General features: G+C 44.2%; 1 protein-coding gene and 1 long non-coding RNA gene across 2 annotated transcripts in view; one reads left to right on the top strand and one right to left on the bottom strand.

Annotated features, from left to right (window-relative positions):
* Positions 1–3,472: 3,472 nt before the first annotated feature.
* Positions 3,473–17,744, top strand: part of LOC138765299 (ADAMTS-like protein 2) — a 184,690-nt gene continuing 170,418 nt past the window's right edge. The window contains exon 1 of the mRNA XM_069942343.1: positions 3,473–3,571. Coding sequence (XP_069798444.1) covers positions 3,473–3,571 — 99 coding nt within the window. The remainder of the gene's footprint in view (positions 3,572–17,744) is intronic.
* LOC138763468 (uncharacterized) lies at positions 4,369–7,264 on the bottom strand. The gene is made up of 3 exons (XR_011357585.1): positions 7,181–7,264; positions 6,308–7,071; positions 4,369–4,591 (listed from the first exon to the last, which is right to left on the bottom strand). It is a non-coding gene; the product is annotated as an uncharacterized lncRNA (long non-coding RNA).

Here is a 17,744-nt window from a genome sequence, read left to right as displayed (position 1 = left end):
ACGGGGTCAGTAGGCTAATTAGTGGCATGAGTGATTCGTCCAGTGTGCGTCCAATCTCCCCGATGTAGAAGACACTGCAGCAGGCTTCCTCCTCCTTTCACTTTCTTTCCTTTCTTGCTCCTTCTATCAACATTCACTTATCATCTCCTTTCCCCTTCCCCTACTGCTCCCACTTTATTCAGGCATTTGGCCAATCTCTGAAGAAGGGCTCAGGTCCAAATGTCAACTGGCTATTGCTCTTCATAGATGCTGTGTGACCTACTGAGATCCTGCAGCACATTTGTTTATGATGCTTTTGTGTATTAAGTTTGGCAGCTAAAATTGACATCCCATCTTCTGGTATGGTTTATCAACTGACTGTAAGTGGAAGATGGCATAAGGTTTTACAGCATGGAAACAGACCCTTCTACCCAATTCATCCATGCTGACAGTTGGCTACATGAGCCCGTCCCATTCTTCAAAGGTTCACATCCCTTCGAGAGGAGTGAAACATGAAAATCTGCAGACACTGTGATTGTAGTAAAAACACAGAAATGCTGGAGGAACTCAGCATGTCTCGCAGCATCCACAGGATGTAAAGATATATAACCAACGTTTCAGGCTTGACCCCTTCTTCAAGAACCTCAAAGAAGGGTCCAGAGTCAAAATGTTGGTTACATGTCCTTACCTCCTATGGATGCTGCGAGATCTTCTGAGTTCTTCCAGCATTTCTGTGTTTTTACTTTTATTCACACCCCTCTGAGCCTTTCCAATCCATAAACCTGCTAATATGTCTTTGAAACATTGGAATTTCCCCCACCTCTGCCACTTCCTCTGGCATCTTGTTTCATACATCTACTGCTCTTTGTATGAAAAAGCTGTCCACAGCTCTACTTTATATCTTTCTCCTCTCATCTTAAATCTGTTCCTATTAGTTTTCGGTTACCCTATCTTGGTTTAAAAGACTGTGACCATTTAGCTCTCATTTTACATACCTCTATCAGGTCACTGCTCAGCCTCCTATTCTCCAGGGACTAAAAGCCTCAACCTGTTCAGTCTCTCATAACTCAAGGACTCCAGGCTCAACCACATCCTTTTAAATCTTTTCTACACCCTTTCCGGTTTTATGACAACATTCCTATAGGAAGTGACCAGAATTGTCCACAATGTACATTCTTAATCACATTAAGTCAAGTTATGATTCCCCATCCTGACTGAATTTCATTACCTCAGAAGAACCCAAGAGCTGAACAACATCCTTGTACTCAGTAGGCTCTATCATACCACTTTTGTCTATTAAAATCTTAGGATATATAACATTTACATAATCTCCCCAATTTTTTTTTGTTGCTTTTGTAGCTGCCTCACATCTTTCTGGACTGAAGAGCAGCTGCAAGCATCCTTTACTACATGATAATACCAATGGGATCTTCAAACTCACATGGTTGAATTTTCAGTTTATTCCAACAAAATGCAACAAAATGTTTTGCTGCATTCTATGACCCAAGGAAAGCTTGGTAAATGGAAACAGGAACAATAAAAAGATATAAAAATAAAAAATAAAGATATAAAATATAGAAAATGTAAAAAGAAAAAAATTGGGAATTTTATTCTTTTTGATGCCTCTTTTAGGTAAATTATCCAGTTAATTTTGACTTTTAATGTTACCCTGTGAGAAAATATACTTGGAAAAAGATGTCATTCACAACCACAGACTGCCTGGAGGCATTTTTACAGCCAATAAAATACATTAGATACATACTCTAATCTAAGCAGTGGTTTTCAAACTTTTTCTTTTCCATTCACATGCAATTCTAAGTAATCCTTATGCCATCGGTGCTCTGTGATTAGTAAGGGATTACTTAAAGTGGTGTGTGAGTGGGAAGGGAAGGTTGAGAATCACTGCTCTAGACCCAATTGTTACTGACATATTTTGCTTGAGAAAAATTGTCATTGGCCCATTTCCTTTGCAGTGATGAAACCGTGCACATAATGAGTCAATTAGGTACGATTAAAATAGTGGTTTTCAAACTTTTTCTTTCCACCCACATACCACTTTAAGTAATCCCTTACAAATAACAGAGCACCTGTGGCATTGGAATTACTTAAAGTGGTATGTGAGTGGAAAGAAAAAGTTTGAAAATAACTACTTTAAGGTAACACATTAAGATCCCACAAACAGTAATGAAGGGATCAGTTCTTTTCAGTGATATTAGTTGATTGGCCAGAATATCATTTATTGATTCTGATAATGAATTCTGAAATGGTGCAGCTCAACAGATACTCTCTAAAAAAAATGAAATTACCCCAATAGTTAGGTGGTTTTTTTTTGGTCCAGGTGATCACAGAGCAAAGTGCCAGTGAGATGGCGTCTGTCATTGATCTGTTATGACCATGAAATGGGAGATTTCTCCCTCATTCCTCAAGATAATGCAAAGGGCTTTCACATTCACATGGAAGGGGAAAAAAGCATTGCCTTAACATTTCCCATATAAGTGTGGAACGGCAGGAGGCCGTTTAGTCCATTGAATCTATGAAAGGCACCACGCCATATCTGACAGGGTACAGCTTCTTCAGGACTGGAATAAGTGCATCAGCTCATTTCTCTGGAGTGTCTTGGACCCGGGCTGAAAGGCGTCAGTAACAGTGAGAGAATTGTGTCCAGCCTTTGGAGTAAAATGGATGGGGTTTTCAAGAAAAGCGACCACTTGCTGCTCTCTTTTGTATTGTTTTCAGACAATGCTTCTGTGAGAAAGACTGACCTGTTGCTTTTAGCCTGTTTGACAGAGCATATTTCTCCCAGTTTAATTTAAGAAGACGCAGACGCATTAAGGATCCCTGTGTGTGTTGGGGAGGGGGGTGCAGGACTGGGGGATGGGCGGGCGATTTAAAGAGAGGTGCCATGTGGCTTTCATTTCTGCGAGCTTTGATTTACCAGGTTGTCTCCAAACACGGGAAAACGGATTTGTCCATTCCCTTTTACGTATGACATGAAAGAGGAAACGCTTCCTCTTTTAACCTGCTGCGCAAACTTCAAAGGCAGGCAGCTTGGTGGTGGCTCCTGGACCCAGCCCCTTGCGACTTGCTGAGAGAGTGAATGACTTGGAGTCAGTGGCGTGAAACGGGAAGGATGATTGCTTGTTCGGGTCGACCGCGCTCTTCCTGACTGCAAGTCTGCCCTCCTCTCTTGCGTCGCTTTGGGGGTAAGAGAGAAGGAAGGGGGAAGGTGGAAAGGGGAAAGGGGGGGGGAAATAAATGCTCCAAAGGCTGTGTAATGTACAAAACGAAATCGGAGCCCTGGAGGGGAAAGAATGAGTGTCTTGGCCCTTCAACTGGGGACTTGCACACATACACTGTTCGTCTAGCTTGTCAATCAGGGTAAATGGAGCGATTTGCTCCCCTCGCTTGCACCCACAGGTTGAAAAGTCATTAATTGCTCTCCATCCAGGTTTCATCAAGCTCTCCCTTGATGTGTTCCTCCTGCAGCTCGAGAATGGCTGCCAGGGATTGGACTCTCAGCTGCGGGTCTGCTGCGCTCTTTAGCTATGCCGCGTTTTTCCTCTTGTGGTGGGCCGAAGCTCACGGCTATCTGGTAAGTTTGAGCTCTCATCCGACACACTCGTGGGCTTCGCTGCGTTTTGTTTCCTCTCCTTCCGCTAAGGCGTTGGTAATAAACAATTTTATTTCGCAGGGGAGACAGCACACCGGCAGAAGCTGCTCCTCACGTGTGTGTGCGAGCGAGGTGCTGAGAAACTAGTTATCCTGGTGTGCGTCTCACTGTCCTTTTTAAAAGTTCCATAAATACTTTAAAAAGAAAGTGTCCAAACCAGTTAGTTCAGCCTTGGCGTTATTTTAAAACTGCATTGATTCATTTATGTTTTTCAGTTTTCCAGAGAGAACATTTTGGCAAAAAAGTATTTGAAACATTTTAGCGAACTTATAAATCAAACTATCCACTATAAACAGGACCTTGGATATGTATTGTATGTGTGCTTTGGATTGGAGAGTCTGTCTCTACTAACTTAGTGCCCAGTTAAATCGAACCTCCCTAGCCTTCTGCACGGAAGTTTGTGAATGCAAGTTTCTTATTTAACCCCACCGTTTCCAATTGCACACGCTCATCACACACAACAACAGCCTTCTGTCTTAAAATAGCCACCCCACCCCCCTCCTTCAGTCGCATTTCTCTCCCTCAACCCGGTGACACCGGGGTTCGCGCTTTAAATGGTCTTTGCACAGGCTGGGAATTTGAACTTCGGAGATGGGAGGGGGACCTTCGATTGATTTTAAATCATTGGGATGACGAGAGATTTCTAGAATGTGGAGGGGGGGGGGGGAGAAACAACGTGGAAAATGTTAACGTGAGAAAACGTTTATTGAGGTGAACGTTTATTTTAGTTTAAGTAGTGGCGGTGTGGGAGCAGGGCAGTGCGGATAGAGGGTGGATGGGGGGGCGAGGCACTTTGCACACCCTTTCTCGTTTTCTGGACGACCACAAACGCATTTAACGTTGTATCAAACGTGAAGCCTTTCCTCTCGTCCCGGGTTTCGGCTGTGTTCAAAACTCCTGGTACATCACGTGGGATTTGTTTGGTCTCCTCCCGCTCCTGAGCTACAAAATCCCGAGGGCAGAAAGGAGACGCTATTTGAATGGGGAGGTTGGGGGGAAGAGGAGAAGAGGGGAAGAGGAGGGGGAAGAGGAGGGGGAAGAGGAGGGGAAGAGGGGGGGAAGAGGAGGGGAAGAGAGGGAGGAGAGGGGGAAGAGAGGGGGGGAGAGGGGGGAGGGGGAAGAGGGGGGAAGAGAGGGAGGAGAAGAGGGGGGAGGAGGGAGGAGAAGAGGGGGAGGAGGGAGGAGAAGAGGGGGAGGAGGGAGGAGAAGAGGGGGAGGAGGGAGGAGAAGAGGGGGAGGAGGGAGGAGAAGAGGGGAGGGGGGGAAGGAGAAGAGGGGGAGGGGGGAAGGAGAAGAGGGGGAGGGGGGAAGGAGAAGAGGGGGAGGGGGGAAGGAGAAGAGGGGGAGGAGGAGGAGGGGGAGGAGGAGGGGGAGGGGGAGGGGGAGGGGGGAGGAGGAGGAGGGGGAGGAGGGGGAGGGGGGAGGAGGAGGAGGGGGAGGAGGGGGAGGGGGGAGGAGGAGGAGGGGGAGGAGGGGGAGGGGGGAGGAGGAGGAGGGGGAGGGGGAGGGGGGAGGAGGAGGAGGGGGAGGGGGGAGGAGGAGGAGGGGGAGGGGGGAAGGAGGAGGGGGAGGGGGGAAGGAGGAGGGGGAGGGGGGAAGGAGGAGGGGGAGGGGGGAAGGAGAAGAGGGGGAGGGGGGAAGGAGAAGAGGGGGAGGGGGGAAGGAGGAGAAGAGGGGGAGGGGGGAAGGAGGAGAAGAGGGGGAGGGGGGAAGGAGGAGAAGAGGGGGAGGGGGGAAGGAGGAGAAGAGGGGGAGGGGGGAAGGAGAAGAGGGGGAGGGGGAAGGAGAAGAGGGGGAGGGGGGAAGGAGAAGAGGGGGGAGGGGGAAGGAGAAGAGGGGGAGGGAGGAGAAGAGGGGAGGGGGGGAGGGAGGAGAAGAGGGGAGGGGGGGAGGAGGGGAGGGGGAAGAGGGGGGAGGAGAGGGAGGAGGGAGGAGAAGAGGGGGAGGAGGGAGGAGAAGAGGGGAGGGGGGAAGGAGAAGAGGGGGAGGGGGGAAGGAGAAGAGGGGGAGGGGGGAAGGAGAAGAGGGGGAGGAGGAGAAGAGGGGGAGGGGGAGGAGGAGGAGGGGGAGGGGGAGGGGGGAAGGAGAAGAGGGGGAGGGGGAAAGGAGGAGAAGAGGGGGAGGGGGGAAGGAGGAGAAGAGGGGGAGGGGGGAAGAGGGGGAGGGGGGAAGAGGGGGAGGGGGGAAGGAGGAGAAGAGGGGGAGGGGGGAAGGAGAAGAGGGGAGGGGGAGGAGGGGAGGGGGAGGAGGGGAGGGGGAGGAGGGGAGGGGGAAGAGGGATTTTAAAAAATCCTCTTTTTTTAAAAAAAAGCATGAATTAAACAGCGACTTTAAATTGTTGGGTTTTTTTTTGCAGAAGAAACAAAATTAGGTATTATTAACTACCGATTAGCTAAATATTTTCCCCATGGACAAAAAACAGGTTTGAGATGTATTTCTTGGTGCATTTTTCCGTGTTCTTGTCCCGTCCCTCCCCACCAACCAAAAAAAAAATACAGCTACACGGTGTCCGGAACACCTTTCCCCAGCACTGAAAGAATCCCAATATAAACCAGAGCCCCCGTCCCTGTCACTCATCTCGGCGAGTGGGGGCATTAGTGGACGGACGGAAGCTGTAAACATCTGTTCATGGTTAAATACTAGTTCAAAGTTAAGCACCTGAATTTGCCCAGCCTCTTGCTCCGCGACCCTCCTCAATACGGCTTCAATTTAAATAAAAGTGTGGTGATCCAATGTTGGAAACGTGGCAGCCCAGTTTGCACAGACTTGCGGCGTTCAGGAGACGGGGTGGGGGAGAGAAGGGGAAAGCCTTGCTCCGACAAGCGCCGGTGGGCTCCTTCACATCACCTGGAGGGGCAGACAGGGCCTTAGTTCACGTTTCCTCCGACTGAAGGCGTTTCCCACCATCCTGGACAGAGTGCCAGCCGAGAAGTTGTGTCTGGAGTTGGGCCCGAATTAAAAAAAACACAGACTCAAAGGTGAGAGTGCCGAGCCGCAACTGAAACCTGAGTTCAGGCGGCAATTAACAGGGCAGACCTTTTCCACAAATCCTAACTGCAGCGATTTCCTTTTCTCCTGCCCTCCCACGTTGTGTCTGACTCGCTGGGGATCGAGGGCCCATAGTCACAGCATCCTATAAGGGGTCTCAATGCAGCCAGTAAGTTTCATGTCCCACACAGACCACGATTTAAGTTGGCCTCCGTGACTTACAAAAATGTTTTTCTTGCCCTTTATGAGGCAGAAGTTAAAGGAAGAGACTAAATAAGTCCCATTTACTTTTTTCAGTAACCATTGGTTCTATCTCATTCAGATGTTGTTCCATTTGAAGCTTGCAAGTTTGTGACTAGTGATGTGCTGCGGGGATTGCGGTTGGATCCACTGTTCATCTGACACTCGTGTCACTGGGCGACACCAAAATGACTCTATATAAAAAAAATTTGTGCAGTGTTTCAGCAGAAATTTATTATTTTTTATAAAAATACCCCTGTAGTTAGTTATAACAGCAAAATCATTTTCATAAGCCTGGCTTACCTGCATCAATGTACCTTCAAGGCTAAAACTTCGCTAATTTACTTTTTGAACCTTCTCAGGTACTTTGGTCAAAGCTGTCATTATGACGCAATTATAATGATGCTTTGAATCACGTGGTTTTGTCTGCATGGGCTAAAAGCACCCGCTGTTGTTTTCGTTGCTGATGGTGTTTTTGTCAAATTTTCTAGTGTTTTGGTTACAATATTGTGGTAATTAGTATTCGTGAACCTATATCAGTTACTTTTTTGAGAATGAAGTAGTAATTAAAGGAAAAGGGGGAAAAAAATCAAAAAAAGCTTCTGCTCAGTTACTAATGTTGTAACTAATGTAATTCAATGTAGAAAGATTTTACACAATTTTGTTGATGTTTATATAAAGTAAGAATTTACATTTTAGCAATTTACAATTACATCACATATTCTATATTTTTACTACTATATTCAAATATTGCTAATTTGCCTTTTTTATGTAAAGGTGTAATTTTAATTGTGCTAGTTGTTTATCTCACTATTATTGCCATTATATTCAGTGATATACAGGAATTACGATTTTTGAGTAACATTACTACAAAAAACATTACTAAGGTTTGGTACAGGAGGAAGTCCATGGGGTGGGGAGGGGGGTGACACTGAGTTACTGTACTGGGTGACATCATCCCTAGTGACGTCACTGCATCCGCATTAATGAATTAGATGAAAATGTAGTTGCTGTGGTTTGTAAGTTTGCAGATAGCACCGGGCTTGCTGGTGCAGTGAATCAGGTAGAGGGCATTCGAAGATGATAACAGAATGTGTATCTACTGGCATACAGGGGAATTTAATTCTGATAAGCGAGAGGTGTTGAATTTTGGTAAGTTAAACTGGGACAGAATATGCACAGAAAATGGTAAAACAGAGAGACCTTGGATTACGAGTACATTGTTCAGAGCATTGAGCAGTTGCAAGTGTACATGGCATAGATGAGAACACAATATGGAGTATTGTGTGTCATTCTGGGTGAAAAGAGATTCATGAATATGTTGCCTGAACTTGAAATGTAAGGAGAGATTGGATAAGCTGGAGCTATTTTTCCTTTGGAGACTGAGTTGGGGATGGCTTTTTAGAGGTATATAAAATTGGATCATAAATAAGGTGAATGGTCACTCTTTTTATCCCAGGGAGGGGAGTTTAAAACAAGAGAGCATAGGGTCAAGGTGAGAGGGAAAAGCTTTAAAAGGGATGTGAGTGGCAACTTTTTTCACACTCAGGGTGGAGGGTATATGCAATTTGGAGAAAGTGGTAAAGCCTGGTTCAACAAATGGACGGATGGGAAAGGTTTCATTCAAGCTGGAGTGGCTGCTGCAATCATGCGTTTCTCCTTTATTTTTAATGTGGATGAAATGCAGACAAATGTGATTGTTCGAGTAGGCAACTTAGTAGGATGCAAATTGAAAGAATATCTGCACCAAGAGATGTGGTGCAGCAAGGGGACAGCAGACCAAGGATAAGAAAACCAGAAAATGCTGGAAAAACCAAGCAGGTCGGGCAGCTTCTGTGGAAAGAGTGATATTTCAGTACAAAGGGTCTGCCATCATTTTCCGTTTTTATTTTGTATTCATATTTACAAACTGGATTTATTTTTTTTATTTGTCCCAAGGTGGTCTTTCCATTGCCAGTTGTGCCATCAACTTCCTTTCCAAAATGTATTGCCTCACCTCCTGTAAGCCGTTGCCTAAAATCTTTGCTGTCACTCCCACCATGGATCAATTCAGACTGAAGTTAATAATGCCCCTGCGAAGTATGTTGGCTGTTTAAAATAACTGCTATTACAGTCAGATCCAGCTTCACAGACAAGGAACTCTCTATGACAGGATGCTTTAAGATGCAGTGCTTGAGTGTAAACTAGTATTGGGTGCAATGAACCAAGGTTTGGACAGATCATTGCGATTACTAGAAGCTTTTTGAATAAGAGTTGGTGAAGTCAGCTTTGGCAGAGGACATGGTGGGGGGGGGGGTCCTCACTCAGTGAATTGGATCAGGTGACGAAACGCAGAGAGAGGCAGCACATGTTGAGTGTAATCTTAATTCAGTTCCTTTCTGGCAGACAATCTGTGTTGTTACTCCAGTACTAGAGAATGATATGTTTCAGAGAATCCATTGTACAGATTATTTTACTTAGCCTTGACTATCTGGTCTGGTAATTGTTTAGGCGAATGCAAAGGAGCCTATGGCACATTGGAAAGGTTAGCATGTCTTCCTGAACCAAGTATAGCAACGACAAACAAATTTTTAAAGTCTGCTTCTTGTGGGATCTTGGCATGATTGATTTTGGTTGGCACACTACTGAAGTAGACTGCTGTGTGCAAAGCCATTTGGAATATTGTTCAGTTGTTCTAAATGAACAGAGATGGGTTTGCAGGCTGAGGCCCTTGTGAAGTGTGTTGTCCACTGGTCGCAAAAGAATGGCTGAAATTGAGGTCTGGGGATGGGATAATTTAGTTTGTTTGTGGAGCAAATAGAGCTCAATAGTGGTAGGTTATTGTGTGTGGGAAAGCAAGTTGGTCCCAGTAATAGAGAAGGTGGGGGAGAGCAGAGGGAGGAACAAAGGGCTTTTCTGTGACAGTGATATAATGTGGCCATTGAATGGAGAGTTGAGACACAAAATGCTGCACGAGCTGGAATCCAGAGCAAAATTAATGAGTTGGTGGAGGAACCCAGGTGATGTAGCCTCTGTGGAGAGAAATGGAGAGTCGACATCTCAGGTCAAGACCATTTATCAAGTCTCAACGGCAGTTGAAGTCCTCTATCATATGATGCTAATATTGTTAAGTCTGGATATGTTGTATGGTCTGACCTTGTGAGCCAAGCCGTGAATATACAAATGAAAGGGTGGGGGGGGGGGGGGGGAAATTCAAGTCCTGACATAAAGAGCAAGTTATCTGAAGCTAGAGCCCTTTCAAAAAAGAATTGAAGAGTGGGTAATCTCTTCCTTGCAGGTCAACCTTGTTCACCAGGAGGGTTTGTGGAAGAGATTAAATAGACTGGGTCTTTATTTCTTGGAGTGCAGAAGGCAGAGGAGGTGATCTTACAGAGGTTTATACGTTTAAGAAGGACATGAATAAAATGAATGCTCACTTTCCAACCCCACCCCCCCTCACCCAGACAGATAATTCTAGAACCAGAAAGCATAAGTTTAAGATGAGGGAAAAGATTGGAGGGATAATGAAGAGGCAGCATTTTCATTCAGAAGTTAGTCTTTGAGTTGCCAAAAGATACCAAAGCGGATACAGTCCAGTCTTTAAAAGACATTTGGATGGATAGAGGGAGAAGAAGGGTTTGGAAAAATGTGGACCAAACGGGATAAGCCTGGAATGTCAGCTTGGTCAGCATGTCGAGTTGGTCCTGGGGACTGTTTCATATGTGACGATGTGCTCTCACACACCTGGAGGCTGGTTTTTGAATTGTTATTTTGATGCAGAAAAGTCCTTTTGGATTTGTTACATGGGCAAATAGAGGCTATTTGCCCATTGGCATTATGCCTACCATCTCAAGATGAGGGTCACAGTTGAAGGTAGCACGTTTCTTTTAAGCCTAGCAGTTTGAGAATCCATCCAATGTTCCACCCTGGTCAAGCTCAATAATGCTCCTGGCTGCAGACAATAAATTATCAATGCAGGCCATCCTAGAATCCAGAATCAGTAACAACCACTTAAAAAAAAAACAAAAACTAGGAATCACCCATTTTATTCAGGGTGAGGAGAAATTTATTTTCCCAAAGGGTTATGATGAAAGTATAGAGCTCTCTTCCCCAAATGCTCATGTAAACAGAGTCTTTGAATACTTTTCATGCATAGTTAGATGCGTTCTGATAAAGAAAAGGGGGAGAAAGGTCTACCTTACATAGATCAGAATGCAGAGTTGAGGTTACAATCTGGTTAGCCATGATCGTGGCCAATTTTGAGGGGTCATTTGGCCTGCTCCTGATTTGTGCATTTATATGTTCTTTTCCTTCAGCTTGTTTTGCCTGAAACTCTCTGGAAGTTTCCTCATGCTGGTGAACTTGTGCTGTTCTTTTTTTAAAAAAAAATTCCAAAGACCTACAACACTAGGTTAATTGGTCACATGGGTGTATTTGGGCGGCGTGGGCTCGTGACCAGGCAGGGTCTGTTGCTGTGTTATATCTCAAGGATGATGAAATGCTGGTCAACCTCTGGCCAACTTTCCTGCCATCCACAATGCTACTAAATGTCCAATCTGTTTAAATCTGAAGAAAGACTTGATTGTCTGGACTGGTGGCAGCCAGCATAAAAGATGGCCCAAACCAAAGCAAATCACTGGAGTGGAGTCTCGCTAAATGGTGGATACAGCAAATGCAGTACCAAGCACGACAACAACACTTTAATCTGGACAATCTTGTGGGTTTTAGATTAATAGCCCTCAATCCAAGGATCAGTATATTTCTACGGATCCTGAGAGATGCTAATGCTTTGCTGGAGATTTTGTCCCGTGATCTCTTGCTGCCTATTTTAACATTTTTTATAACTCAGGGAAAAATCATCTGTTCGTGGTCAAGTGGGTTGTGGATCTTTGAATGATGTTGATGCCCAGAATTTTTTTTTCCCCTCAAGATTTGATTGCATAGGTGAGAATTTCTAGAATGAATCCTGTAGGATTTTTGTCACAGAGTCAGGCCATTTAGTTTCAGTGCAGGTTTATTGGTTTATGCTTCACTTTGCTCTCCTTACCTGCTTTCCCTCATCCTTGCATTACTTTCAGGTATTAAAATAGTTTTTATTGTATACATCTGTACTATGTGCTTCAGTAATCCCTGAGGTTGTAAATTTCATATTTTAACTGCATGGATTGGCTCATCTGAGGTAATACTTTGGAGGTGTTAACTGCCTTAAGGTATTTTTTGGACTGGATTTGTAGTTGAGCACCTTTCTGTTTAGTCTGAGTTTATTGGATACCTTGGTTAAATTGTTTGGCCAGAATACTGTGGTATTCCCCGGTGGAGGCTGTCCAATATGGCATATGAAGGTTTTTTTTCTCAGTCATGGAACCTATCAGAAACCAAGCCCCCTCAGAATGGCAGGAGGCTGCAAGTACTTAAGGCATTTGAACTTGAACTGATAGTGGACACACTTGTGAAAAGGTGAAGGAACAGGGGCAACTGTCCTGAGTGCAAGCTAGACACATACAGCTGGTCAGTGTTAGTGTTTCAGGTCAGTGACCCTTGTGAAGAACTGCATTAAGGCCATGTAAGAGATGAAACCTGCAGCCATCTGTCATTCTAGGGGCACATTAGCTCTTTTAGGTTGTATGCAAGTTCAGACTTTGGAGCAAATGAGGTTTGTAGATCCCATGAGCTGTCAGAGCAACGATCATTACTAAAGTTTTCAAGTGGATGCACACGAAAACTGTTTTCACCATAATGGGAGAGGGGATGGACCAGAGCATTGATTCAAGTCACAGTGGGACCAACCAAGGCAATGTTGCTTTTCAATGGTTATTTGCTGAAGTTTATCAGAGAGCAGGGATTGAGGAGATGAAATGTGGTAAAATTGTCACATTTATCCAATAAGACCTTCCGGGCTGTTGTCACCAGTAGCATGAGACCAGTCATACTATTCAGTCTCCTGCCTGCATATGGAATCAATATCACTCCAACTCCACAGCTCCCATGTATCCATACACACACTCAGAGGTGGACCTCCAAGTAATTGTGACCATTTTCACTAAAGCATTTGAGAGAATTGGCCTCATTCCAAATGTCTAGAAGTCGAAGGTTCTTCACCAACCCACCAAAGATTCTGGAACATTTATGGTATTCAAAAGGCATTGGAGAGCTGCACGGAGGGGAAGGGTTTAGAAGGCATGAATCAAATACAGGAAAATGGAACCAGCCCAAAATGCAGGCTTAGTCAACATGGAAGAGTTGACTGAAGTACTGGATCTGTGCTCAATGACGATGACTTTATTTGCAAAATAACATGGTTCACTCCCTCCCCGTCAATCAAGATCTATGGTAAGACCTTGGGGAAAAATGTGGGCCACTGCTCTTGGCCACCTCTTGGTGAGGGCAGACATGGATGGTGATCTTCATCATGACCTTGTGTAATAGTGCAAGTTTTAGCCCAGCAAGACTCAAACCTTACACGTCGCTCATGAAGACACTAGGGACTGTAGAAGCTGGAGCATAAAACAAGCTGCTGGAACCAAAGGAATTGAGGCTCATAATGTCGACTATTTCTTTGTCACCAAGCTCATGGACTCAAAGTTGCTATGCATCAGAGGGGATGGAAACTTCGGTTCAACCCTGACCTTGGGTGCTAATTGCTAATGTTTTTCCCTGTGATTGTGTGTTTGCTCTGAGTGTTTTGTTCTCCTCTTTATGTCCCAAAGACCTGCAGGTCAGTAGGTGATTTGGCCAACTGTAAATTTCCCCAAGTGTGTAGGTCAGCAGTAGAATTGAGAGAGGGTGATGGAAATGTGGGATTAATAGAGGATTTGTGTCGACAGGAGGTTGATGGCCAGCATGGACTTGATGGGCTGGAGGATGTTTCCATACTGCTTCTCTCTGACTGTAAAATCACCACCTTCAAATCTTTTTGGGAATTGCAGGAAGAAACTTGAAGAGCCATTCTTGGGGGGAAAAATCCAAAAATCCTCTGGGAAGACAGGCTATCCCAAAGTCCGTGTCCTCTCTCAAGCTGCTGTGTCTGCATGCCTGACACCCGGTCTCTATTTAGAAGTTTGCCCTGGCAGGTGATGAACAAGAGCAGGAGGACAGAGTAGATGCTTCAGTGACATCCTCAAAGTCTCCTTGAACTTCCAGGAATGTGCAAACAGAAAGGGAAGTCAAGCTCTTTGAGCCTATCCAAGCCTGAACAGAGAAAAGAAGGCACAGCATTGCAAACCATCTTGTCACCTGCCTTGTCAAGCGCCACCTACTCCATCCATGGAGTCTGCAGACTTTGTATGGGTCTCAACATGCACCCCAGGTCATGTGGAAATTGAGTGAAAGCAACTTGTTCTTGAACCAGAGGGACCACCAAATAAACATGACCACTCTTGGTGAATATAATTCACCTTGCAAGCTTTGGGGCTCGCTCGGGCCTTTTGGTATTGTTTCATGAAGATAACTGGTATAATCTGCCATCTATAAAAGTACCATGTTCATTCAATGAGATCAAAACAAAGAAGTGCATGAAGGCAGGTTCAAGTGCAGGTATTTACATTTAACTGGCTAATGATAAATGAAGGAGGAGTGCTTTGCTTCTGCTGTTCTGCACTCAACATGAAAGTTTCATTGCTCATTTCTTTGAGCCCATTTTTCTTTTGGACATATTTTATGTAACTGTCATGAATTCCTCCTATCCATTGCACCTTTTGTTGACTTGTGACAGGGTGGCATTGCAAGATGTTTGGTTGCTTTTTTCCTTTCCACATTGCAGTGTATGATGATAAACTTATTTTCTCTCCCACTTTGCCTGGTTGTAAATGAGCTCTGCCACTTACAGGGACCACTGCTGGAAGACTGTTCAGCTGAGCTCTGAGATGCTAGCTGTTTTGTTGAACTAAAGAGCTGCAGGTGACTTGGGCTCTGACAGATAGTTGCTCAGGCTTCCATTGGTAGAATTTGAATCTTTCTGAAAAATCACAGTGCTGTCATGCTTTCCAAGGTGGTACCCATTGTCAATTGTGGTGAGCATTTCAGTTTCTCACAGATGTAGGAGTACTCTAGACATAAAACATTAGGTTTCTTCAGAAAATAGGTTTTTCATCTAAATGGAATTATTTTGTAAACAGTTTTTTATCATTTAAAATTTTTTACTTCAGTTAAACTGAAATTTCTCATTTGCAAAATAGCATGGAGACAATTAAGTTCTTTGACATGGAACTTGCCACATACTCTTTGTCCAATTTCAATCAATGCAAACTCTTGGATGAAACAATCTACCATGATGTTACTGTTAATTGCTTGCCATACTTTTCCTCAAGCAGAAGTAGTGTGAATTGAAGTGTTGTACGAATGGAAATTACACCCAGCAGTATATGTACACTCATGGCATTGACATCTGACAATAGTACTATTTTCAATATTTGATGCAGGTGGAATAAACTTTTATTTTTTATGTTGTCGTAGTGCTTTTTCCATGGATCTTTTGTATCCTTGTGTGCATTTCAGTTCCGTGGCTGTACTTGGCAAGCTTTAATTTTGGGCTTCTAGTTAAATTGTGCATCGTGTTCATTTTTTTGAATGATGTATGGCCACATTTTGTGCCTTTCCTGCAAGTTTAGAGTAATCTAATCTCAAGTTTATTGATGGTTCTCCGGACTACTCTCGCTAGTACTTGTTGAAGGTGGCACTGAATTGTAATTCTTAGCTGTTTCTCACTTCTAATTGACTCATTGAAGCTAAATTATGTTTACTGAAGGTGTCATGGTCAAATGTCGTGGGCCAATTATAAATGCAACTGAATCCGGATCAGTTTAAAAAAAAAAGTAACAAAACCAGTCTAATACATAAAATGTGCTGGAGAAACTCAGCAGGTCATACAGCATCCATAGGAAGTAAAGGGGGACACAGTTAGTATCGCGTGTTTTTTATGCTGGGCCTCCGCTTTGAGGCTGGCTCCATCCACTGAGAAAAATTTGAACTTGTCTTTTTATGGAACAGCCCTAAAAGGCTGCTCCTGTGCCACTTTTATGAAGAGCGGCGCCTCATAGCGTCCTCTGGAGCATATGGAGGAAGGGGAAGTACTGCACTACCACCGCCCTTTACCGTGAGGTCTAATGTAAAATAAGGGAACAGCTGTCATCATGGGAGACTTTAATTTGCATATAGATTGGACTAGCCAAATTAGTAAAAATACTGAGGAGGAGGAATTCCTTGAATGTTTATGGGACGGTTATCTAGACCAATATGTCGAAGAACCAACTCGGGAGCAGGCCATTTTAGATTGGGTATTATGCAAAGATAAGGGGCTAATCAACAATTTTGTTGTACGAGGCTCTTTGGGTAGGAGCGATCACAATATGATCGAATTCTCACTCGACATGGAGAGTGATGAAATTAAAACTGAGACTAAGGTCCTGAATTTAAATAAAGGGAATTATGATGGTATGAGACGGGAGTTGAGTAAGATTGATTGGGTGGTGTTTATGGGGGAGTTGACTGTGGATAGACAATGGAAAGCTTTCACAGATCTAATGGAGAAATTACAAAAATGGCATAAAAATAAACCAAAAAAGGTGACTCAACCGTAGATAACAAGGGAAATTAGAGACAGCATTGGGTCCAAAGAGAGAGCATATCAATTGGCCAAAAAAAGTACCACAACCGAAGACTGGGAGCAGTTCAAGATGCACCAAAGGAGGACAAAGGGATTAATCAAGAGAGCAAAAATAAATTACGAAAGTAAGCTTGCAGCAAACATAAAAACCAACTGCAAAAGCTTTTATAGATATGTCAAGAGGAAAAGATTGGTGAAATCCAGAGTAGGTCCCTTGCAGTCAGAATCAGGGGAATATATAATGGGGAATAAGGAAATGGCAGACCAATTAAATTCTCATTTTAGTTCTGTTTTCACAAGAGAGGATACAAATAACCTCCCAAGGATGTTGGGAAACATAGAGACTAATGCAAGGGAGGAACTGAAAGAAATCAGTATCTCTAAGGACATGGTCTTGGGGAAATTGATGGGATTGAAGGCAGATAAATCCCAAGGGCCTGATAATATACATCCTAGGGTACTTAAGGAAGTGGCCATTCAGATAGCAGATGCTTTAAGAATTATTTTCCAGAACTCAATAGACTCAGGATCAGTACCCATGGATTGGAGAGTAGCTAATGTTACCCCACTATTTAAAAAGGGGGTAGAGAAAAAGCAGGGAATTATAGGCCGGTGAGCCTTACATCAGTAGTGGGCAAAATGATGGAATCCATTATTAAGGATGTAATAGTGGAGCATAATGACTAGCAGAGAAGGGATCGGACGGAGTCAACATGGATTTACAAAAGGTAAATTGTGCTTGACAAATCTATTGGAATTCTTTGAGATGGTGACAGGTAAAATAGATGGGGGAGAGCCAGTGGATGTGGTGTACCTGGACTACCAAAAGGCCTTCGATAAGGTCCCGCATAAACGACTGGCTTCCAAAATCAAGGCTCATGGGATTGGGGGCAAACTATTGATGTGGATTGAGAACTGGCTGGCAGGTAGAAGACAGAGAGTTGGGATAAATGGCTCATTTTCTGAGTGGCAGACGGTGACCAGTAGGGTGCCACAGCGATCTGTACTGGGACCCCAGCTGTTCACAATTTACATTAATGATCTGGATGAGGGGATTGGATGTAATATCTCCAAATTTGCAGATGACACTAAGCTAGGAGGGGTTGTGTGCACGGAAGAGGGGGTCAGGAAGCTCCAGTGTGATTTGGATAAATTGAGGGACTGGGCAGATACATGGCAAATGCACTACAATGTGATGTTATCCACTTTGGTAATACAAACCGGAGGGCAGATTACTATTTGAATGGCAATAGATTAAGAGATGGGGAAGTGCAGAGAGACCTAGGG

Source organism: Narcine bancroftii, chromosome 5 (assembly GCF_036971445.1).
Source record: "Narcine bancroftii isolate sNarBan1 chromosome 5, sNarBan1.hap1, whole genome shotgun sequence".
Taxonomy (NCBI): domain Eukaryota; kingdom Metazoa; phylum Chordata; class Chondrichthyes; order Torpediniformes; family Narcinidae; genus Narcine; species Narcine bancroftii.
This window is presented reverse-complemented; position numbering and strand designations above follow the sequence as displayed.